This window comes from Phyllobates terribilis, unplaced genomic scaffold (assembly GCF_046119375.1).
Source record: "Phyllobates terribilis strain yellow unplaced genomic scaffold, ASM4611937v1 Scaffold_7__3_contigs__length_470593459, whole genome shotgun sequence".
Lineage (NCBI taxonomy): Eukaryota > Metazoa > Chordata > Amphibia > Anura > Dendrobatidae > Phyllobates > Phyllobates terribilis.
In genome coordinates this window covers 252,904,307-252,929,898 of record NW_027362767.1, presented here as the reverse complement: position 1 = coordinate 252,929,898, position 25,592 = coordinate 252,904,307, and the positions used below count along the sequence as shown (strand labels likewise).

The following is a 25,592-nucleotide window of genomic DNA, read 5'->3' as shown; positions in this document are numbered from 1 at the left end:
TTTGCTGAAGTCAAGATATACTATATCTACAGCATTTCCTTGATCCACCCAGTCAGTGATTCTGTCATAGAAGGAAATTAAGTTAGTCTGACATGATTTGTTAGTTACAAACCCATGCTGACTCTGGTTAATCACTCATTCTTATCCAGGTACTTACATACTTTCAAAGATTATGGAGAGTGGTTCTAAAATTCCTTCTACGATCTCCTTCAGTACTCTGGGGTGTAATTCATCTGGACCTGGAGACTTGAACTCATTTATGTTAGCTAAATATTCCCTCACAATCTTTCTGTTTACAGATAACCTGGATTCTTCTATTCCTTTAATAGGACAGTGAAGATCAGTTGATGTTACATTTTCTTTCAGAGAGAAAACTGATGAAAAATAGGAATTAAAAAGTTTGGCCTTCTCAACATCCTTTCTTACCATTTCACCATTTTCATCCTGTAAAAATCCTACAGCATCTTTGACTATTCTTTTACTTTTGACATACCCCCAAAATCCTTTTTTTATTGCTTTTGACATCTCTTGCAAGCCTTAATTCATTGTCAGCTTTAGCTAACCTGATACGTGCCATGCACGTATCAGGTTAAATGAATAGTTAGAGTCTGTTTTATGATATTTTGTGGCTTTTTTTTGAGTGAGTGGACCAGCTCCAAAAAACTTCCATAGCCATGGCTATCACTCCTTTTTTGGGGGATTTTTTTCTAAAGGATTTTTTTATTTTCCTAAAAGTTTTTTTTGCAGTGCCAGATTCAGAGTGGAGTCTATCAGTATCCTCTTTAAAGTGACATTTGCTTTTCCACCAGGCGTTTGCAAAACCAGAAGTGAGGATTAACATTGAAGTGAATAGGAAGAGTCTTTCAAGTGTATTTTAGATGATTTTTATGGCTATTTTTTAGTACATCTACTCCAAAAAAAACTGCACCTCCACATAACCCTAGAAACCTGGGTGTCAATTGGGAACTGTAATGGCCACCATATTAGCTATTATCCAGTAGAAGATAACACTGAGAATTTTTTGATTAAGAAGTTTGGAGATGTGACAGAGGGGCTCACAGTGGCCACAGATTGTGGCAACTGTGGAGATTCTGGAGCTTGAACTCCACCTAGCTTCCATTACTTCTGATAATGGGTTAAAAACCTCAAAAGAGGTTTTCGTGAGATAGTTTCCATTTAAGGACCGACAAATCAAGGATTATATTGGGTCCTTGCTTTTATCTTCCTTGTCGATGAGAATATCCATGGCCTGTCATTTCAGATGTAGCTCTTTGTTTAAAGAAGCCAGGAACATTAGCGTGTTATCCCCAGCTGACCTGCAGGGCTCAAACCCACACACACAACATTAAAGAAACCACTGGCCAAGAAAATGAGAAAGTTTCCATAGGAATTAGTCCGCTAAGAACGTGCAAATTTACTTTAACACATATCACAGGGAAGACTTTGAGTTTTGTCCAGGAAGTAAGCAGAAGTATGTACCAAGTAGTAACGCAGCTGATCTTATCCCTGTATTTTCTGACTTTGCACTGAGCCTCCGTCCTCCAAAGTTTCGGAACGTTACTGCTTCAATCTTCGTCATCCTGGCTAGACTTCTATGATCTGATAAAAAAACATCTAAAAGATTTCCTCAGATATGTAATGGGAAAATAATATTCTAGTTCAAGAAAAGTTTTTTGTGTTGTTAGTTGGAAAAATTCCCAAGATCAAGTTATTTCCATTTGCAGGCCTGGTGTTAGTGGTGTTTGGCATTGGAATAAAACAAAGAGATGGTCTGAAAAATAAGTGTTAGTATTATTTTATGTCTTGGGACTCCTAGCAAGAGTCATTAGCGATGGTGCAAACCAATTCAGAGGACCTGGTCCCTTTGGACGGGGAGCCCTGAGAACCTCCCGACATCTGCGGCTCTACTTTGATTAGCTGGCCTGACGTGGCGTCACATGTGCATCATGCCACAACGATGACATTGCGCCAAGTCCAGTAGTCAAAAGAAGAGCCAGGGATACCATCAGGCAGTTATCACGGCTCCCATTCAGCGGCAACAGATTACTGACACAGCCGCTGGACCGAGTCATGCAAATCGATTTGCACCAACTCTACAGGTTATGTATCTTTAATCAGTGTATTGTAAAAGTTCTTCAATATACTGTTTTGTCCCTTTATTATTTTGTAATCTTCACTGATCCACAGTTAAAGGGGTATTCTGCCTGTGAAGATTTATGGTAGATCTCTGGGTGTCATACTACTGGGACCACCACTGATGATTAGAATGGGGGTTCCCAAATCCACTGTGTAAATAAAGTGTTGATCAAGCCTGCTCTATGCTGCTCCATTCTCTGCCTTTAAGACTGTTGAAGATGGCGGAGAGCTTTTCCTGGCATTCCCATACAGAGTATATAGAGAGGAGTTATGTGCTCTTGACAATTGCTCCATTCGCACAGAGGATTAAAAACCCCGCTGTTCTGGCAATCGGGTGGGGGTCTCAGTGGTCAATGTACTAGGTTGTCACCAGAAGTCCTATAGCAGTAGTGTGCCTGCTCGACTACCGCTTTGTTCACACAGAGAATTAAAAACCCCCTCCTGTCCAGGAAATCTTTGGGGATCACAGTGGTCAGACCCCCATCAATGTACCAGTGATAGTCTATCCAGTGAATCGGTGAAAATTAGTAAGAATTATTTTTAAACCAGATCACCTCGTCAAGGATTCTCAAGGAGTGAATTTTGCTTTTGAGGACCCAGTATGTCCATTTATTACAAGGCCAGACTCTTGCTTCATTCCCCCTGTTGGGGCGCTGTAGGGGAATGTAACACTTGTAGCCGGATTTGCAGTTTATAGAAGGTACAATTTAATACATAAAGCAAACACTTATAAAATTATATTTTCTTTATTGCTCATTTCACTTCTTTACATTGAGCAGATGGAAGCATAAAAAAATAATTATTTATTTTCTATAAAATGGATATAAGTATTTCTATGAATGATCTATGATCAGTTTTAGAGGGTAAGCACCAGTGTGAGTTCCCTACATAGTATGGCGATGCCACACATATAGCACTGCCTTTTAGGCTTGCATTATAATACATACCAAGGGGTCTTAGTGTTTCCGCTTTTTACAAAAGTCTCTATACCAGGTTACTAATAACATACTTGGGCTTAGTGTAGATTTTCATGCTTTATGTTTTATTTACTGGTCTTAGATTTGAATTAATTGTGTGTCTGCAGACTCCATATATCGCAGAAAACCACCAATTAAATATACCCTATGTATCTGTTTATTAAAGTGATCACTGTAAAACTTGATCTAACTTGCAATAGACTGCCTCTTTTTCTCAACCCCTTCATCTCTAGATAATACAAAGAGGAAAGGTGCAGCAGCATCATTGAGGACTTTCGTCTAGTATTTTGACACATTCGAGTAGATTTATGAAGATAAAATGCACCAGAATTCTGGCTTAATTCACACCGATATCACAGAGAACATGCCTTGTTCCACGTTTATCATGTGTTTTAGACACACTTGTACCTCACTTAACAAGATGTGGCTTAAAATGCGAAAACAGGCACTAAAATTTTGGTGAGGTTGAAGTCATTCAGCAAATAGGTGTCAATCCAACCTCGCAATAGAGGATCCAGCAAGTCCATGCATTGCAAGGGCAGCCAATTGATTTCAGTAGGAACTGTGTAATGCTTTATTCCCTTTGTGGCGTCATAGCAGGGAAATGTAATGTGGCGTTCGGTTTATAGAATTGTAATGTGTAGCTTAATACTTAGAACAAGGATAAAAATAAATTGTCTGCTTTTCTCCAGGTGTGGCGACACTCTTGACCTTTTGGCTGTGTGTAAAATTAAGCTTCTATTTGCAGGAAATAGGGCTTAGCTGCCATAGCAAAAGAATAAGAGTGGACATCCAGGAGACCCCTTTTAATATGATTTACCGTACTTATTTGAGGAATTTAGAAACTCAAACCTTTTATTTTTTAGCTGTGAGATATTAGCCAGTGTCACACTAGCATATTTCAGGCGCATTTGCACTCCTTTATTAGGGTGCTTTCACATTGCGTTCTGTGTCCCCATTGGGGGATACATCCTAAAATTTCCCGTAAAACTGAGTCCAGATGTACGCACTGACGGGGGCAATAGACCGCAATGGTGACAGCAGACTGAACGTGCGCTCTGCTGTGTACTTTTTTCGGGCGTATACGCCCACAGGAGGCGGACACTCAGACGCAGCAGCCTATGTCTGAGTGTCCGCCTCCTGTGGGCGTACACTCCTGAAAAATGTGCACGGCAGAGCTCACTTTCTCTCTGCCGTCACCATTGCGGTCTATTGCCCCCCTCAGCGCATACATCCGAACCCCGTTTTGCAGGGAATTTTAGAACATATGCTCCGACGGGGACACAGAACGCAATGTGAAAGCACCCTTAGACTGGGGCTACATGACGACTCTCAAGGCAAGTTGCAAAATGTCCAGGTGGATTATTTAGCAATTTGCTTCTTGTGAATGCGGTATCTTGTGGGTTGCATTTGCTTGCACTATGTTGCGATGTAGCAGAAGCATACAGCGTCCTTTGGCAGCATGGCCTGTGTCGAAGCCAAAGTCATTATGTATCCCCAGCCTTAAAGGGGTTTTTCCACGAATAAAAGTTATTTTTAATCAATAGATTTTGGAATGATAATAAGTTCCACAATTGAATGTATTTAAATAAAATGTCCCTGTGCTGAGATAATCTGAGACCCATATGAAACTATTCATTTGAGTCCTTAAATCCACAACTGATAAAATAATCACAAAAAATGCGCTCATGTGAAATTGGACTGTTTTGCCATAGATGGACTGTTTTGCCATAGATGGACTGTTTTGCAATAGATGGACTGTACGCTTACCATATAACTAGTTATAAATGCAAAACCCTCAAAAATCAAAACCATTTTCTATTGCAACTTTTTATTCAGTTTGGTATAAATCATTATATCATTGGTATCTTTCTTGGAAAATTTGAATAAATATGATGCTGTCGAATATTTAAACAAATGTATTTATTGATTTGAACTTTAATAGAAAAAAAAGTTTAATTATCCATAGTTCTTCAAATGCTATTAAATATGTCAATGGCACCCGTCGTTTGCCTGCAAAGTTGGATACCGCAATATAAGGGTTGTAGGCTGAAACTTTTTCAGAATGACAACTGGGCAGGTTTTGGAGTGTTGTATATGTTTTGACTTTTTTTTACTACTGCAAAAATATATATTTACATAGTTCTCTACATACTGTACAGGTAGATTGTTTGGTTATAACAAAACATGTAGATCCCTGATGAAGAGTAAATGTCGTAGAGGTCACAAAATAGAGCAGTTTACACAGATACAGTACATTGTGAGCCCGTGAGTGGACTGATATTACTGTGAGTCTTTAAGGTAATAGGAGTGTAAGGGTAGCTTCCAACAGTTATGATAGATATCCCATTATAGCCCTAACATAAGGTTTATTACAGTATATCCTCTTTGCTACAGTGGGTAAAATAAGGTAACATACTGAGAAGAAAATTAGCTTGGCAATCTATATTCATTGCTATATAAATTTCATTGGAGGCTTCTTCCTGTGTCATAATAATCCAAAAAGATAATACAAGATGTATCTCAGTACATAGTACTTTAGAATATCTTAAGCTATGGTCTACATGTGTGACATATATAGCTATACTTTTATTGCTATTGTTTTCTAAGAGTTTGTTTTGGTTGAGAATAATAGACCAAAAAAATAATTGTTTGTGAAATCCCGGGTGAAAAAAAACCCTTGTATTTGGTGTGCCCAAATTGTTTGATAAGACTTACAAATGCTCCTGTTTTTGCAATTGTGTATAACAAAGAGGTCATCATGACATTGAACAGAAAGACATACAGTACTGGTGGAGAGTTCAGTCATTGAGATCGCCAACACTTTCTGCAAGGGAAATGACTACAGTACAGTTTCCAGTAACAAAACGAGTCTTTGTGTTTTTGGTGTTTTTTTTTTTTTTTTTTTTAAACTTTATATAGAGTACCGATTTCAATGGAAAGTGTTGGGGTTGGGCCTAATCATCATAACAACCTTCTTTAATGAGTATGAACCACCTCGAAACTCGGCCCAGTAAACCCCATCTTGATAGCGGCTACGGTAATGTCCTCCCCTATACCAGACTCCGTTGAGGTTGGAGTGAGCGCAGGCATTGTACCACCATCCACCTTTCTGGTAGTGGGCACAGTTGCCTAGAAAAAAAAATAATAGGTAAGATTAATACATCTATTCTATTTTAGTGCATTTGATGTATTATTTGATATATATAACATTTTTATAAATGTTTTTCATTAAAAGTTATTTTTTTTACTGCTTTTCCTCTGCAGCTTGCCTGCATTACAACACACTGCATGCTGCTTGATCCTGTTCAGTTTTAATTCCAACAACTAGCCCATTTAGATAATTTTCCAGCTCCTGTCTCCTCTCCTAAACACTCAACTAAGCACAAATCTCATTTGATTAAATTTGAGCTTATAAAGGAACACAAGGTTTTTACCTGTATATACATCATGGTCTCTATCCAGGGTAGTGAACTGCTTGCCATTGTGCCATGTGAAGGAGTCTCCAGCATTGCCGTTGTACCGTCCCAATCGAAGCTTGTAAAATTCACTTTCTGGTTCTAGGCGGAAGCTGGCATACTCTGCGAACACTTTGCGCCCATTCCAGTCCTCCAAGGTGATCAGCAGCTTGTAGTTGGCTTGATTTGTTAGCCAGTAGATATTTTCAAGTCCCAGCCAATATTCTCCATCAATATTACCAAATCCTTGCTGTGAGGAGAAACAGAGTCAGGATTTCCAGAGAATGACTAACCATTTTGACCAATCCCAAGCACACTGTACTTGTCAGAATTCAAATGGTACATTTTCACTGATTGCTGACATGTTAATGCGATGTTTTTTAGAATAAGTGATGTAATTTACTCCATTTAACATGTTATGTTTTAATTGGAGACCTTACTATGCCCAACACTACTCCAAAAGCATGACATTGCACAGCGGTGCTACCTGCCACCCATGAGATTGCACAGCGGTGCTATCCACCACCCATAACATTGGACAGTGGTACTACCCGCCACCCATGACACTGCACAGCGGCACTACCTGCCACCCATGACATTGCACAGGTGCTACCTATGACATTGCCCAGTGCCATTCTCTACCACCTATGATGACATTGCACAGTGGCGCAACCTGTCACCCATGACATTGCACAATGCCATTCCCTGCCATCCATAACATTGCACAGTGGCGCTATCTGCCTGCCATGACATTGCACAGCGGTGCTACCTGCCAACCATGACATTGTACAGTGCCGTTCCCTGACACCCATGATATTATACAGCGGCACTACCTGCCACCAATGACACTGCACAGCGGCGCTACCTGCCAACCATAACATTGCAAAGTACCGTTCCTTGCCACCCATGACATTGCACAATGCCGTTCCCTGCCATCCATAACATTTCACAGTGGCGCTGTCTGCCTCCCATGACATTGCACAGTGCCGTTCCCTGCCACCCATAAATTGCACTATGGTGCTACCCGCCACCCATGACACTGCACAACGGCGATACCTGCTACTAGTGATGATAAAGCGTGTATTGTTAACCCTTTCGGCGAGCACGCTCGGGTGCTCGCCGAGTATTTTCGGCGTGCTTGGCATCTATGTTAGTGTTTCCGCGGCTGCATGTGTCACAGCTGTTAGACAGCTGTGACACGTGCAGGGATTGCCTGTTTGTTAGCGTGCTCGCCAAAAGGGTTAACAATAACGCTCGATCATCACTACCTGCCACCCATGTCCCTGCCACTCATAACATTTCACAGTGGCGCTACCTGCAACCCATGTCATTGCACAGTGCCGTTCCCTGCCACCCATGACATTGCACAGCAGCGATCCTTGCCACCCATGACATTGCGGTGCATACGCCACCCATGAGATTGAACATTGGTGCTACCTGCTACCCATGACATTTCATAGCAGCGATCCCTGTCACCCATGACATAGCACTGTGGTGATCCCTGTCGCCCATGACATAGCACTGTGGTGATCCCTGTCGCCCATGACATAGCACTGTGGTGATCCCTGTCACCCATGACATAGCACTGTGGTGATCCCTGTCGCCCATGACATAACACTGTGGTGATCCCTGTCGCCCATGACATAGCACTGTGGTGATCCCTGTCGCCCATGACATAGCACTGAGGTGATCCCTGTCACCCATGACATAGCACTGAGGTGATCCCTGTCACCCATGACATAGCACTGTGGTGATCCCTTTTTGCCCATGACATAGCACTGTGGTGATCCCTGTCGCCCATGACATAGCACTGTGGTGATCCCTGTCGCCCATGACATAGCACTGAGGTGATCCCTGTCACCCATGACATAGCACTGTGGTGATCCCTGTCACCCATGACATAGCACTGAGGTGATCCCTGTCACCCATGACATAGCACTGAGGTGATCCCTGTCGCCCATGACATAGCACTGAGGTGATCCCTGTCGCCCATGACATAGCACTGTGGTGATCCCTGTCGCCCATGACATTGCACTGTGGTGATTCCTGTCGCCCATGACATAGCACTGTGGTGATTCCTGTCGCCCATGACATAGCACTGTGGTGATTCCTGTCGCCCATGACATAGCACTGAGGTGATCCCTGTCACCCATGACATAGCACTGTGGTGAACCCTGTCGCCCATGACATAGCACTGTGGTGATCCCTGTCGCCCATGACATAGCACTGTGGTGATTCCTGTCGCCCATGACATAGCACTGTGGTGATTCCTGTCGCCCATGACATAGCACTGTGGTGATTCCTGTCGCCCATGACATAGCACTGAGGTGATCCCTGTCGCCCATGACATAGCACTGTGGTGATCCCTGTCGCCCATGACATAGCACTGTGGTGATCCCTGTCGCCCATGACATAGCACTGTGGTGATCCCTGTCACCCATGACATAGCACTGTGGTGATCCCTGTCGCCCATGACATAGCACTGTGGTGATCCCTGTCGCCCATGACATAGCACTGTGGTGATCCCTGTCGCCCATGACATAGCACTGTGGTGATCCCTGTCGCCCATGACATAGCACTGTGGTGATCCCTGTCGCCCATGACATAGCACTGTGGTGATCCCTGTCGCCCATGACATAGCACTGTGGTGATCCCTGTCGCCCATGACATAGCACTGTGGTGATCCCTGTCGCCCATGACATAGCACTGTGGTGATCCCTGTCGCCCATGACATACCACTGTGGTGATCCCTGCCGCCCATGACATACCACTGTGGTGATCCCTGTCGCCCATGACATAGCACTGTGGTGATCCCTGCCGCCCATGACATAGCACTGTGGTGATCCCTGCCGCCCATGACATAGCACTGTGGTGATCCCTGCCGCCCATGACATAGCACTGTGGTGATCCCTGCCGCCCATGACATTGCACTGTGGTGATCCCTGCCGCCCATGACATAGCACTGTGGTGATCCCTGCCGCCCATGACATAGCACTGTGGTGATCCCTGCCGCCCATGACATAGCACTGTGGTGATCCCTGCCGCCCATGACATAGCACTGTGGTGATCTCTGTCGCCCATGACATAGCACTGTGGTGATCTCTGTCGCCCATGACATACCACTGTGGTGATCCCTGCCGCCCATGACATGGCACTGTGGTTATACCTGTCGCCCATGACATAGCACTGTGGTGATCCCTGCCGCCCATGACATAGCACTGTGGTGATCCCTGCCGCCCATGACATAGCACTGTGGTGATCCCTGCCGCCCATGACATAGCACTGTGGTGATCCCTGCCGCCCATGACATTGCACTGTGGTGATCCCTGCCGCCCATGACATAGCACTGTGGTGATCCCTGCCGCCCATGACATAGCACTGTGGTGATCCCTGCCGCCCATGACATAGCACAGTGGTGATCCCTGCCGCCCATGACATAGCACTGTGGTGATCCCTGCCGCCCATGACATACCACTGTGGTGATCCCTGCCGCCCATGACATAGCACTGTGGTGATCCCTGTCGCCCATGACATTGCACAGTGGTGATCCCTGCCGCCCATGACATAACACTGTGGTGATCCCTGCCGCCCATGACATTGCACAGTGGTGATCCCTGCCGCCCATGACATAGCACTGTGGTGATCCCTGCCGCCCATGACATAGCACTGTGGTGATCTCTGTCGCCCCTGACATTGCACAGTGGCGATACCTGACACCCAGTTACAGTAAAGCAGGAAACTCCAGCAAAGTCACCTAGCCACCCAGCTTGGCAAGTGAAAACTTGACTGCTATACCATGTCTTTGTGATATGCCAATCGTTATCAATCGGGAAACAAAGGACAATACTTACTTTGTATGTCTCCCAATTTCTGAAGAAGTTGACTGACCCATCAACCCTTTTCTGGATGACTGTCCAGCCACCAGGGTCATGTCTTTGATCACACCATACTTGCATCAATCTGTTTGTGTTTTCTGGCTTTACCAAGTATATGCCGCTTGTGTCATGCCCATCTTCTAGCGCTTGCAGACAGTCTTTCCATGGACCTGGAGGAAACAGAAAATTTTCATTTGAAATACATAAATTATACACCACACATTTCAGTAGTATAATAAGTAATTGCAGAATTGTGTGTTCATATTTTTGCCCCAAAAACCAGAAAGATCTTACCATAACTTCGTTGTACTGGCCTTCAAGTGTATAGGGAGGGATAGATCTGTATCTAAGGGTTTGGATCGTGTTTATAGAATGGAGCCTGCGGAACATCCAACGCGTTAAGATCATTATGAAAGTCCCAGATGTATGTTGTTTTTGTTTTCTTTATTGGGGTGACTTAATCTAAAAATTAAGGTTTGCTTTTATTGATCGCAGAAGATTACACTTTAGGTTTGGTCTGTGGACAGTGGTAATTTTCTTTGTTTGAGAGTCACTTTAAGGGCCTGCTAGATGCTCAGGGATGCCATTCATGTGTGGAGAAGGTTATAGAGTGCTACTAATGTCAAGGGATTAGCTTTCATTTTTTCCAAGCATTTAGGTATCGCCAGCCTGACAATTTAGGTATAAGGTGCCTTTACACATGCTGTAGCTGAGATAGCTGTTGCCTAAACACCAGGCTGTTCTTCCTGTTCCTGTGTACACATACGCTCAGTTTATCCGATTGTGCGTGTGTTTTGAATAGAGAATATGCTGTAATTAAATACAGTATGAGTAAACGAACACAGCTGCAGAATTGATATTGTGTTATGCCTAATGCAGGGCTGAAGGTGATTAGCATGACATAAGGGGCTTTTCTGGTGTCTTTGAGATATTGTATCATGCTCCGCTCCATCAGGCTCTACACTAAGCATAATAGAGTGTTTCCATCTTACTAGCAATGTTCCATTGTTTGGCATAACATGTAGTTAGTTCGTTTTTTTTTATGGTTAGTTTTTTTTTTTTTACCTTCATCCTACCTGGTAACTAAATTTTGTGGAAATTTAGATTAAGCGCCAGGACAAACAAAACAAATTTCAGTTTAAATTTATGCGCTTAAAAACAAATGTGTCCATCCAGATCCCCGAGGATTATGAATAATCTGTTTTGCAGCAGATAATCTGCAAAAAAGTGTTTCCACTGTGGAAACCACTAATTTAATCTGCTTTGGTTTTTGTCCAGTGGGTGAGAAGTTTATCGTGGTTACTACATGTATAGAAGCTATATGGTCCAAGTCTGTGACTTGCGGCTTCCTAGGTAACAGAAAACAATACAACACAACACAACTATTCTATGAAAATTATTTCTTCTTTTCTTAGAATTACCTCCACGATGCTAATAGTTGGCACAACTTCAAAGCTTGTAGTACAGAGGGTGTAGTATATTGGCATTTTTGTTTGTCTAGACTAGAAAACACCCCCATTTGTATTCCCAATAGAGTCCCCCTTTCTCCCGAGATGAAAGAGCAACCAAGAAATTTACATCAATTATATTTTTAGAATATATACGACAGACTTAGTAAAATATAGAGAAAAAATATATTCCACATGATCTGGACTGATTAAATATTTATAAGCAAAACTTAATTTCTCGGCCTCTTCATAATGTCCATATGGATGCTTGAAATGGCTAATTATGTATTTTTCCAGTGAAAACCTTGCACTTCAGGAAACATCCAAATTTAATTAGAAACCACAATCCACCATAACAGACAACATTCCTAACTAAGACCAGGATGGCTGATCCAAACATTCAACATCTCGTCATTTTTTTTACTGATTAATTGTCCCCTCTGACGCAGATAAACCCTTGTAGATGAATGGTTATTGGAGCTTTCATTACAGAGCTATTTGCAACTTACACCACATTTTTCATACAAGAAGTTTACTGTATCTTCTGAAAATTTTGCAAATGCAGCATCAGGGTCCACACGCCTTCAGGGGGGCATGTGCACAGATCTGTATGGCCATACACACAGTAGCTTTGGCTTCATACTATGGACAGGCGGTCTGTATGGTGCCACAGCATAGCACCACATTATAGATGTTCCACTCTAGAAGGGGAACATGGTAGTACAGCAGCTAATGAAGCAAAACGTGTATTTTCTTTTTTTTTTCCTTCTCCATACCCCTCGTATGAAATTTGTGGCACATAGAGTTGCTGTAGGGTCCCATAAATCTCCACAATCCCTGTGCATTGACATCTTGAAACAGCTAAGCAAGTGGAATTAGTCTGTGGTTGTAATTTATATGGAACCTGTCACGTGTGGGCAGCATGTTATAGAGCGGCAGCATGTTGGAAATAAACTTTGCAAGTTGTACTAAATATTCATTTTTTTTCAGCTTACTCTGAGCTTAGGAGTCCAGCGGGCAGTCTTATCAGTGATTAGCAGCCTTCCTTGCAGAAGTGTGGCTGAAAAGAAAGTCAATTACTCATTAGAAGTACCCACTGGACTAAAGGCCCCGTCACACTTAGCGACGCTGCAACGATCCCGACAACGATACGACCTGTCAGGGATCGTTGCTGCGTCGCTATGTGGTCGCTGGTGAGCTGTCAAACAGGCAGGCTCACCAACGATCAGGGGAGCAGCGACATCGTGGAAAGAATCTTTCCACAATGTCCTGCTCCTGGTTACGAGCCTGCTGAAGCAGGAGCAGGCTGGTAACTATGGTAAACATCGGGTTACTAGGGGCACACGCGCTCCTAGTAACCCGTTGTTTATCATGGTTACCACTCTGCTACAGTGAGCGGGAGGTTACCGCTCACTTTAGCAGGCTCGTAACCATGATAAACAACGGGTTACTGGGTGCGCGTGTGCCCCTAGTAACCCGGTGTTTACCGTAGTTACCAGCGATGTGTGCTGACCAGCGGGAGAGCAACGACCAAAAAATGGTCCAGGACACTTTGCAGCGATCAGCGACCTCACAGCAGGGGCCTGATCGTTGCAAAGTGTCACACATAGCGACATCGCTGGTGAGGTCGCTGTTGCGTCACCAAAACCGTGACACAGCAGCGATCTCGCTAGCGATCTCTAGCGATCTCGCTATGTGAGACGGGGGCTTTATAAGCCCCAAATGAGCAGGAATTAAAATTAGTTGTATTTAAAGGGGTTTTCCCATGAACAAAGTACATTTTAATTAATAGATCTTGGAAAAAAATAAGTTCCACAATTGGATGTTTAAAAAAAAATGTTCTTGTGCTGAGATAATCTTATAAATGTGCCCCTGCTATGTACTATGTAATGGCTGTGTCTGACCGTGCAGGAACATGGTCTGAAATAGATAGAGAAACTTCGGCACTCCAATTGTAATGCAGTAAGTCTTTTATTGAGAAAACCCCATATGGCAGAGCAGAAGTCAAACAAGCCAACGTTTCGACCCTTATTGGTCTTTATCAAGGTACTTCTGCTTGAGTGGGGTGCCTTCAGGATGGCCGTGGCAGTATGTGATGCTGTAATTGGCTTGTTTTATTTCTGCTCTGCCATATGGGGTTTTCTCAATAAAAGACTTACGGCATTACAGTTGGAGTGCCAAAGTTTCTCTATCTGTTTTGGAACCTGTTTCTTCAGAGCATCCGACCATTACAGAGAGCGACCCCCCATTTGAATTTACAGGAACATGGTCTGATCATACCACATCTCCTGGGCAGGGGAGCAAGCAAAAGAGTATACGGATATTACAGCGGGGGATCACAGCTGATTCTTCTTGAGGCAAAACATTTCACTGCTTGTTTTTAAGCAATGTTTTGCCTTAAAGAAAGAATCATTTGCAATCACCTGCTGTAATGTCTGTATACTCTCTTTTGCTTTTTTCCTGCCCAGGAGCTGTGGTATGGTCATTCCTTGTTCCTGTATGGTCAGACACTGCCGTTACACAACACGTCGCAGGGGCATATTTATAAGATTATCTCAGCACAGGAAGATTTTTTTTAAACACATCCAATTGTGGAAGTTATTATTATTTAAAGATCTATTAATTAAAATTAACTTTGTTTGTGAGAAATCCCCTTACTCCATAATACATTAATCTGTTCAGCTGCTCCTGCTCATGAACATGCTGCTCACAGATTGGATTGCATGCTCAATGTAACAGGTTCCTTTTAACACTGAAAGTCGGGAAACTGGAAATTATGAATTACTAATACTTTAAATGCTATGTTGAATAATCTTAACCTTCTTGGCTTAATACTCTGTCCCCCAACAAAAATCCATGTCCTGAGATCAGGGCTGTGAAAACCCAAGAGTGGGCATCTGCAGAGCATCATCTTGAATGGAGATTAGGTGTGCATGCTTGGCCTTCGCTCCGTTCACTGCCTATGGGACTTTCAAAAATAGCAGGGTGCACGCACACCTCATCTCCATTCAAGACAGGGTTTTGCAAAGCCCTGTTCACAGGGTCACTGAAATTGCAACACTAAGAGGGGAAAAGTGTTGGAATTATGTAAATCACAGGATTGATAAGCATAGCAGTGCTATGCAAAGGATGAAAATATAGAGACAAAATGTAAAAAAACATAGTGAATTATTTAACACAACACCACCAGGCCGCATATTGTTTGTGCTCCTGTGAGCAGCTTGCGTGGTCTTAACATGCTACTATGGCTGCAGCGTCTCTGGACTTGTCTCATGTCGAGCACATCTGGGACATTATTGGTTGGAAATTGCACAGGAGCGATTTGTCTAAGTGCATTCAGTGCAGGCAGAACAATCCTCAGATGACCATTAATAACTCCATTGATAGCAACCAAGGAGTGTAAGTGCAGGGATTTTTTTGCACATGGCGCTCACAGTCCAGACTGAATTAATCCAGATGTGTTGAAAATTTTGTCTGTGTTTTCATTATTTGCAGGTCATTAACATGTCTATCCATCTCGTTATTTCCATAATTCCATCACTTTTGCTTCTTGGTGTTGCAAATTGTATGCATGTGGATGTGTGTATATATAATATATTATATACTGTGTGTGTATATATAGTAGCTAAGCCAGGTAGGCTATGGTTAAATCCTAGCAATACAGGTTCTGGCTAGACCTGCATATAATCAGGCTAGCTGTTCTTCTTAGTCAGCTGAGGGAAGCTGACCAGGCTGGATGTGTCTTGGAGCTAAAGAGAGAGACAGGCAAGAAATCCCTCTCTGAGAAGAGTCTGCACAGGCCGTATCAGTGGTTGCCATGGGCAATAACTGTTTTGTGTGACTGTACTGGGGCTAGCTCCACCGTGTATGAGTAGGCAGGGTCTGTTCTGTTTAGTTAGCGTTAGTTATATATACATATCTACATGCGTACAAAATGCAACACCAAGAAAGAAAAGTGATGGAATTATGGAAATCATTGGATGGATAGACATGTTGCTGATCTGGTATATATATAGCCATTAGCATGAAGTTCCTGTGAGTCCCTTCTGATAAGGTCACCACCACTTGGCTAATTCTCACATCCTGTTTACTCTGGATAAAAGAAGTTGAGGAAATCGAATACACAAGAACTAATATGAGCTCTAAACACAGTAACTAGGCTGGAAATCTATTTTCTGTCATCTAAACGAAATCGCTTTGTTCTTAATTAGTCTTTGTGACGTTATTCTTGTCAGTAGTTCAGCCGTGTAACTGCACAAACCCTCATACAAGCAGTCTGTGTGCCGAGGAGGTGAGATCAGATTTTGGTGGCAGATGTAAGGAATGTAAACTCTTTGCAGTTTCTTTGTGAAGATACTTTAGTGCGTTATGACATATCAGAGGGTATTTTACCTTGGAAGAGACAACATACTCCTATATTTTGCTGCTGGATCACTGCTATATATATACATATTAATAATTGCTGCATCATATTTTGGTAAAGTTTTGCCAAGTTTCAGCATGAAGTTATCACTGAGTCTTAGTAAGAAGTTTAAATAATCAGTCTGATTAAAACTAAGTTAGCACCACAGAGAAATCTGTTGATGATGTTCCTATTGCTGCAGCTATAATATTAAATTATGTTCGTGTGGGATTTGCTTTTTGCTACATGACATTCATCAAAAATTGAAGGCTTGCAGCAGATCTGCAGAGCAATTAGCCCCATAAATAGGGTACTTAATGTCCCTGAAAGAAAAACTCACAAGAAGTTTTTGTAGTCTCTGGGGGTGTGTAAGCTGCCCAAAATGGCTCTAGTCATTCCTGTACATTCAGAGGTGTGACCATAGGACCCCATCACAAAACTTAGAATGAGGTCCCTCTCCGTCATTATCCGCTTCAGAAGCAAGTGTATTCAAGACATGAGAGGTTCTCCTTTCCTTCATTCCCTAGTACTCTACACCTGGGAAAAGTGGCTTAGTGGGCAACATAGTGCTGGGACCATGGGTTCAGATCCAAACAGGGTCCCTTAGACATGTTTGTTCTTCCTTTGCTCAGGATGGTTTTTGCTCATAGTCTACAAAACCTACTAATGAGATAAGGCTAGCATGTTTGATGTAGGGAATTCTTAGTTTGTGAGACCTATTCAGGTTTAATTTATAGGCGCAAAACAATGATGGATACCAGCGGTGCCTAATGGATCCCATTGACTATAATGGCATACATCGGGCTATTACCACAGCATGATGCACTATTTTATCTAGCGTTTTTACCCTGAACTAAAAGGCGCCTCCAGTGCAGATGTTAACATTGTCGAAAAGCCTTTTCCAAGACTTAAATGTATTTATAATATAAAGACCCTAAAGTAGTATTTATTTATATATAAAACCACCACTTAAAGATGTTATCATTCTTCATCCAGCCCTATGCACTTCGTCAGGGTTGGCATGTTTCCATTGTGAGCCTGCAGGAAGGAAATAATGAAGGTTAAGGGTCACCTGCCAAAAAAAGGATATATTTTCTAAAGAGGTATATTGTACACAATGCATTCATTTACTCATTCTTAAAAAGTTGACATTTTTAAAAGGAGTAATATATTCAAGATGTCCAAAACTCTATCTGCCTTTATGGTTCGGAGTCCTTTAAATCCAGGCCAACTGCCATATGTATCGCCTGCAGTTAATTTCTACATCTTTTCTTATAAATTATTATTAATGCCTTTCTTTCTTTCCTGTATTGCCCCATATTTCATTGTCGGGCTACTAATGCTTGTACTAAAATTTGCCATAAAATATTTCTTGTCTCAGCTTGTTGCAACCTGAACGGCGGCCTCCTTCCAGTTCATGTAGGTTTTATACGACAGCGTAGTCGTCTAAGTGTTTAACAGAAAATTGGCTCCTTAATCTTGTCCCTGCCGGACAACCCTCTGTTCACTAATACGTGCAGGAAATTCATAGCACCATTCTGGCTCCGGGCCCCTGAGCTGCCGCTTGGCAGATTGAGTTATATAATCTGCCCTTCCTCGCTCATTCTGTCCATGGGTGATGTCCCAAAACAGAGCTCAATAGAACAGCATGGAGCCTGTGTCTGGAATGAATTTCCAGCGGCTGAGTGAAACAGAACTAATGTGTTCTGCTCGCTGGTGAGAACAGTACAGTAAATTGTCAATTTCGGTACAATTTGGAGTTATATCATTCTGTGTGTGTATTATTAAACTGCCTACAAATCAGCACAATCTATATAGATATATATAATGCTGTGTGCACAGGACATCGACCTATTGTAAAAAATATTAATAATAATGTTTTCTCTGTGTAGGATGCAAAGCCTTAGTAATAATGTCCCACAAAACACCTGTCTGAGACTTTTCGTCTTCCACTTTCCCCTTTGTGTAGTGGAAAGTGAAAATTGCTCTGGGTATCACTGTACAAATCCACTCCGCAGGTCCAGCTGTAGGAGAAAAGGATAAATCCCACCAAAGATGAATTTTCTCACTTTGTAAGGGTCCATTGTGAGATGGAACTAGAATTCATAAGGGCCTTGTGCCAAAAAGGAAAACAGCTAGTATGAAACGGTCATCATGGATCTCCTCTCTATCAAATCCTTATACGATGAATTGTAATTCATTCATAATTATGAGCTGTTCTGCTTCCTTTTGTCATTTTATTTCTGGTGGTGGTGGACCTACGGACCTAATTTGCCTATATGGCTGCCCGCCCCTCGGTCCATCTGCTTTGAAACTCCACCAGTTCTTAACTACAAAGATGCCTATAAACATTAGATATAGCCAGCCAAACCCATTTTGGTGGGACCGCCTGACCAGCTAATGTGTATGGAGGCCTCCTCTTACTGGCAGTGGCTTATTCCCCCTTCCTCATTGATAACACATAAGACCTGCAGCTGAATGGAGAAGTCTGGAGGAACAGTTAGCTGCCAGTGGCCAACTACAATGATGAATGGTCACCTTAAAGAGTTGGTGCCAAGTTGGTAACTTATTAAATATCCATAGGATTAGTGATAACTTACGGATTGCTGGAAATCTGACAGCTAGGACCTCTCATTGAGCCTAAGAATGAAGGTTCTGAATAGAGAAAAAGTTGAATGTTCGCCCCACCGCTCCATTCTTGGTCTATGGGACTGCCAGAGGTAGCACTTTTAGTCCCATGGAGGATGAATGAAGTGGTAATAGTAGTACGCATGCTCAAACACCTCCTCGAGTTAGACATCACCTTTCTCAGAATCGGTGGGGATCCCAGTGGTTGGACCGCCAGCAATCAGTAAGTTATCACTTATCCTATGGATACTTGGATAACTTGTTACAGTCTTTGATAGTCTCTGTATTAGGTTCCCACAGAAAAGCACACGGGGGTGTAGCAGGCTCCTAGACCCACGCAAGTGTAAGGCTAAAAGGAAATACCCATAACACGCATGCACACAGCCACATAAACATTGTGCTCTTTTTCTGATATGATGTATTAGAGGATGACTAGGTAGTGAGAAATCATTGGTTTTGCTGCCATCGAAGCTTGGAATTAAGGCTTTGCTTTTGTGTTTCAGCCACGTGTTTACAATATTCCCTCTTGGCCACATCTACGGCTACTTCATTTTTATGTATTTTGGCTGGGTATATGTTCTTATAACACCTTGCTGTGTGGTCCCGGCCGGAGGTCATTGTTTTGGGTGCGGAATGAAATATTTTGAGTTTCTATAGACATAGCACAATAAATAAATGCCACCGAACCATGGAAAGTGAGTGTAACTCGCACAGAGGTTTGTACAGCCAGGTTACATTATTATTACTGGAAATCATGAGCGTTAAGAGCTCAGCTATTATCTGTTAGAAAAACATTCAGTTTTTTAGTGGTTTTGTTTGGAAAATTACCATTTCTACCCCAGAATTTCACATGCTGATAATGTTTATGTTGGTTTGATGTGTAAGTTATGTTGCACCGCTATATAATGTCTTTCATACCTGCAGCATGTGAGGTGTCTATGAAGACGAGGTTCGTCTATTGTTTAATTCAATTTAATGTCTGTTTTATTAAACGTGAATTGTAATTCCAGTTATAACCAAATGGGCACAAAACTGCATCTGACACCCATTGACTTATTATAGTGTCAATTGGGTTCAGGCAATGTGTTCATCAATATCTGGAAAAATAATGCTGCAGTCAATGCAGGGTTTTTTTCTGCAAAGGGATACGCTATGTGAACCGAGCCTTACTCCGGCGTTAAGCACCCCTATGTAATGGACTAAGTCTGGTATTACAGCATTCACTGAAATGAGACTGAGCTACAACACCAGACTCGACCCATGGAGAAGAGTTGCGCTGTCTTTGGAAGGAGTCTTTGTTAGTGCATCACTGTAAGCGGGACTTTAACTGGTCGTTGGCCGATTGCTTTCCTTCATATGCCATGAAAATTGGGTAATTTGGGCTGGTAGGAGAAGAGTTGTGGGAATATTTCAGTTAGTATTCTCCTGTCCAAGCCCTAAGCACTAGGTGAGGCGGTCTGGGAGCTCTTGAAATTCCCTTTGCTGTGTCTGACTGTGCAGGAACATGGTGTGATCATACCAATTGTGGAACTTATTATTATTCAAATATCTACTAATTAAAATTAATTATGTTCGTGGGAAAACCCTTTAAGGCAGGTAGACATTGGATATTCTTTTTTTTTCTGCTGTATTGTATAGCACAACAGATTACTCTATTCTTTCTGAAGGCATCTAGTAAAAATGTATACTGTAAAATGGGAGCCTATAAGCTTTAAATGTCAATATATTTCTGCAAAGCTCAGCAGGAAAAGACCCTAACTACCAGGGGATAGCTATCATTTGTGAATCTTCTAGCTCTTATATTATGATCTGGATTATTTCTCTTCCCTGTACCGAAGATTTGGCCATTAACAATATTGTGAATGAAGTTTGCCAAGCTTTCGTCTAGGTTTTCACTGTGCTTAAAGCTTTAAAGACTTTTTAGTGTGCTGATTGACAGCTCTGCTTGACCTTGACTTTTATCTAGAAGCTGTAGGAAATTTTAACATGGGCCCTAGTGACAAACACCGTGGCCCCCCGTGGTAGGTCAACTCCTTCAATCTTCTGAAGCCTGGTGGGTCAATTTTCCCTTCCTGCCAAACTCTCCTTCCCCTGGGGTTCCTTGCAGCCCACGATAATTATGATAACTTCTTATACTGTGGATTAAGAAAACAAAGAATTGTAACAGTGATCTGAGGTCCGCAAACTTGGCTGGTTCAGGAGAGAGCCTAGGAGTTTCTGGTAATCTTCTTAGTCCCTGGAGTTCAGAAGCACTGCAGCTGAGGTCAGTCCACGTGGACTAATATCTTCACGCCAAAGGCATCCGGTAATTGCACTGGAAATGGAAAAAGCGCTGGAACTGCACACAAACCTCTGCAATTTATACAAGGCTTATTGCCGGGATCTCCATGTACGTCAGCTGCATAAAGATCCTTCAGGGGGTATTTTTTTGGATGAGGAAGGGATTAGTCTGCTGTGGAAAGTATGTCCTCATTGTCTGACTTCATTCGGTGCTTTATTCAGTTTCATTGCCTATATGAAATGCATCCAGAGCCCGAACAGCAAACAAGAAGGGATAAATCTAAAAACCTGGAAGTCTGTTCACTTAGCGACATCATTGCTCTGTGTATTTATTTTTTGTTTAAATCCTTATGGTGCACTCTCCCAACGCGACATTTTTGTAGAGTGCGCCAGGTGGATCGTTAGTGCAGATTCCTAATACAATTTACATGTCTTTAAATTAGCTTTAATTCACCAAATAAGGCCCTCTTCACATGTCCATATAAAACACGTACGTGAAAAACTGGTACCGGTGTCATCAGTGTTTTGCATCAGTGTCCGTTTTTACCATCAGTGTTTTTCCGGTATGGATACATAAATAAATTACAAGGCTTCTCCTATCCTTTGCAATGTTAAACATGGACAGCAGACGGATGGTACACTGATGCTATACGTGTTTTTCACTGACCCATAGACGTGTATTAGCCCTTGTCATCCGTGCTACCGGAAAAAAAACGTCTGTCTCCATGTGTTTTGCACGGACACACGGTCCGTGTAAAAAACAAAACAAACAAAAAACAACGGAATTGTGCATAGAACCATAGATTATAATGGGTACATGTGGTATCCATGAAAAAAATTGGATTCCACACATACTGGAAACACGGACATGTGAAGGAGGCCTAAGGGTGTTTTTTTTTTTGTTTATCCAACTACCTTAGATTTTCCATGATCTCAAGAATCCGCTGCATGGGTCTGAAGATACTAACATGTTTTATGGGATGTGATTGAGAGAAGGCATAGTGGTCTGATCCTATACAACCATGCCTTCTAGTCGGGCTACTATGTGAAAAAAACAAACAAGAAAAGCAGAATTAAATTGTTTATCTTCCTGGAAAATAATATCCTTTTAGAGAAATCATTTAGAAGAAGTCACCTCACCAGTCAAGCATCTGCATCTATTAACCCAACTTCCACTTGCTTTCATTGGGCAACATGTAATGCTTAATTTCACCTGCAGTGGGCAGTGCGGGGAAAGTGAACACTTGCTGTCAGGTTCAGATCCAAGTATCAGAATTTGTGATCAGCTTATAGAGGGACCCTGATAACAAAAGTGGGTGATCCAAGACATAAATCTGCCCATATAGTCTCAGTAATCATACATAGTGACAGTAGGGAACATGCACTATAACTTTACATGAAGCCACCAGTCAATTATTATTGATTTTATAACATGGGTCCCTGTATAAAATCAACGTCAGCTCCATGGGATTTTTGCTCAAAACTTATATGGAGCTCATTTCTTTGCCTTACGTATTTGGCTCATATATATACGTTCCTACTGATGGTTCCTCACATCACATGCAAAGTCTACAATATTCCATATTAAAATCTGCTCTTCGTTTAATCTTTTTTCCAAACACCAATATTTTTTTTGCCAGTGCGCTTGGACTTAGTTCAGAGGTTGGCAATTGTCTGAGACTTTAATTATGTGTTCTAATTAATTTCACTTTCCAGTGAGCCTGTTGTAAGCAAAGTCTGTCCTCTCACTAAACTCAGACAGATGCTTTCCTAAATATTCCCTTTTAATGATAATGGAAAAAAAATTATACCCAAAATATGAAGTGGAATCTCACAAGAAGTAAAAAAAAATCTGCAATGTTTCCATCTGCCAATAAGTATTTACCAACTTTTTCTCCAATTATAGGCTGCAATATAAAATATGTGGAAATCATTTAGTAACTCGTAAAGGGTGTCTCCTACCCGCACAGGAGCTTTTCTATGGGATACTTAGTAGTATGATCTTTATTAGGCAAATAGACCCATTTAGGACTATTTTTATCCTCAATCCATACATTTTTTTGTCTGTTATAGCTTTAAAGCATTGTTTGCACCAATATCGTTCATTTTGCAGACAGAAAACGCTCATTGAGTGATTTAAAATAGTGATGCATCTATGTGTGATCCATATTGTACTGTAATGTATCCAAACACTTAATAATTAACCGAGGGAGGTGAAAAGAAAGATTTAAAAACAAAAAACCCCGTATTCAGCATCCAGACCGGCTCCACTCCTTCATATTCAGCGCTGCCCCCCCCCCCTAGTTTTCTTGGCAGTGTTTCTTCTGTACAGATGACAAAATGTGAACGTTGCAACCGATCAGTGGAGGTGCGGCACTGAGTACTGAGAAGTGTCGCCGGTCTAGAAGGTGATAATGGACTCAGGGAGGTGGGAAAAAAGACTCATCCTCAACCCCTTTAATACATCTATTGTAGTTCAATTTCCTCCTGTAGTAGAAGACATTTTTAAGTGTACATCCAACATCTTCTACATACATGAAACTCATCCACAGCCGCGTTCTCCAGCCGTTTACGTTGGCTTTTTCCTTTTCGTTTTTGCTTTTGGGATTAGCGCAGCGCCCTATATTATTCCATACTGTGATAGCCAGTAAAAAAAAGTGTATACCACTCTGGATAGGTTAATGGATATTAGGGGTTTTACAGTGGAGTACCGTGTGTGATGGATCCCACTTTATAGGTTCCTTCACCACCTTAAGTTAAATCTATAGATTACCCAGCGTATGTGTTTAGCATAAGAAAAAAACTCAGTCAGAAAAGAGCCTAACATTACTCAAAAGTGATAATCAGGCTGTCGAGCCAATATGGGTTATATCCCATTCTTATCTGCAGCCAGGCCATACACCCACCAAGAAACCAGAAGAGTTGTAGTCACTTGTAGGACAGAGTTATAGATCGTTTCCTTACCATGGCATCTATATTTGCATAAATTCAGAAAATTTATATATGAATATTATTTTCCACAGAATTATATATTTTACAAGCTTAGCAAAAATACTTACACTTTATTTTTTTTGTTGCAAAATAGAAAGGCTGCATGCTATAGAAAGCAGAGGAGATCAGTTCGTATGTAAATGTTACTGCAGCCATCTGAGAATGACTGTTTGTTTATATCGACAAAAAAATAGTTAAAGGAAGCTTAGCACATGACCTTAACCCCCATTATACTCCACTCACCTGAAGGTTTGTCTGTAGACGTAGGTATACTGGTGACTACTGGCATAGTAGGCAGGGGTGGTGGGAGAACTTTTAGGTTTTGGTCTCCCTGTATCTCATTGGTGGATATTTGGTTTATGCGGTTATAGTTGGGCGGCTGTAGCACTCTGTTCGGCTGCTGGGGTGGCTGTGGTATTGGCCTTGACTGTGGCACCTTTTGGCATTGTTCTTCAAGCTGTGCAATCACTATAGACTGGTTACTTGCTAAAGAGGCTAAATGCTGGTACTTGTGTTCTAGGTCCTTGTACTTATTTGTGAGTTGTAACATTTCTGCTGTTTGGTTTAAGACCTTGTTTTCTAGCTGCGAGAGTTCCAGCGCGTTGTCCCTTTTCCTAATTATTTCATGCAGCAGCTGCATGTACAGCTGGGTCACTCTGGAGTTCATATTTCGACTCTCTTTCCGCAAGAGTTTGACCTCATTGACAATGCCCCCGTCCACCTCTACCAGCTGTTGCAAAGTTTCAATCTGTCTCTTCTGCTTGACAAGTTCAGTATTTAGCAGTTCTATCTCATGTTTCTGCACCCGGCTCTCAAACACTGTCTCCTGCTCCTTTGAGTTGACACAAATGGCCCCAGTGACTTTTTGCTGGGGCACAATGAAAGTGTAGCTGCACTTGTCTGATGATTCTGTCGATCGCCTCTCTCTGTTCATGTAAATGAATTCTTGCTCGGCGCCATCACTGTTCTGAAATTCTTGAGTGCTGCCGCCATAAGTCTCCCCCACAATGACAAGGAGTAACAAAGCGACAACTGTCAGAGATGTCATTGTGCTTCAGTTTATAAGTGAAAATGCCAAACAACGGAATAATCGTCCTCTTCTCAGTCCTGTAAAGGAAATTGCAAATATTAAAATAAATGCTGCAAGTTACGTTTGTTCCAACATACAAGTTACGGATAAGGGGTACCGTGCCATACACGGAAGCCATGTGGTTGCAAGGAGGTTCTTGGAGAAAGAAGGGAAAAATCAGGAGGGTCCAATCGCCTTTACTACTGGTTGGTATAACTATGATCCAGTACAAGCCACCCACTAAAGAAACTGCTTTGATACCCAACGAGTAGTGGAGGACAGGCCAAGAGTCATGGAGGGAGAATCCGAACAAAATAAATGACATATG

At 42.1% G+C, this 25,592-nt stretch overlaps 2 protein-coding genes across 17 annotated transcripts in view; one reads left to right on the top strand and one right to left on the bottom strand.

The window, feature by feature from the left end:
• RALGPS1 (Ral GEF with PH domain and SH3 binding motif 1) overlaps window positions 1-25,592 on the top strand; it is a 540,676-nt gene that overhangs the window by 211,305 nt on the left and 303,779 nt on the right. The gene's annotated exons all lie outside the window — the stretch shown is intronic.
• The window catches only part of ANGPTL2 (angiopoietin like 2), a 35,392-nt gene continuing 14,725 nt past the window's right edge, over window positions 4,926-25,592 (bottom strand). For both annotated transcript variants that reach the window (XM_073640260.1, XM_073640259.1), the window contains exons 2-5: window positions 24,439-25,302; window positions 10,423-10,616; window positions 6,551-6,821; window positions 4,926-6,245 (exon numbers count right to left, since the gene is read on the bottom strand). In XM_073640260.1, coding sequence (XP_073496361.1) covers window positions 6,046-6,245; window positions 6,551-6,821; window positions 10,423-10,616; window positions 24,439-25,243 — 1,470 coding nt within the window. In that variant the 5' untranslated portion in view covers window positions 25,244-25,302 and the 3' untranslated portion in view covers window positions 4,926-6,045. The remainder of the gene's footprint in view (window positions 6,246-6,550; window positions 6,822-10,422; window positions 10,617-24,438; window positions 25,303-25,592) is intronic.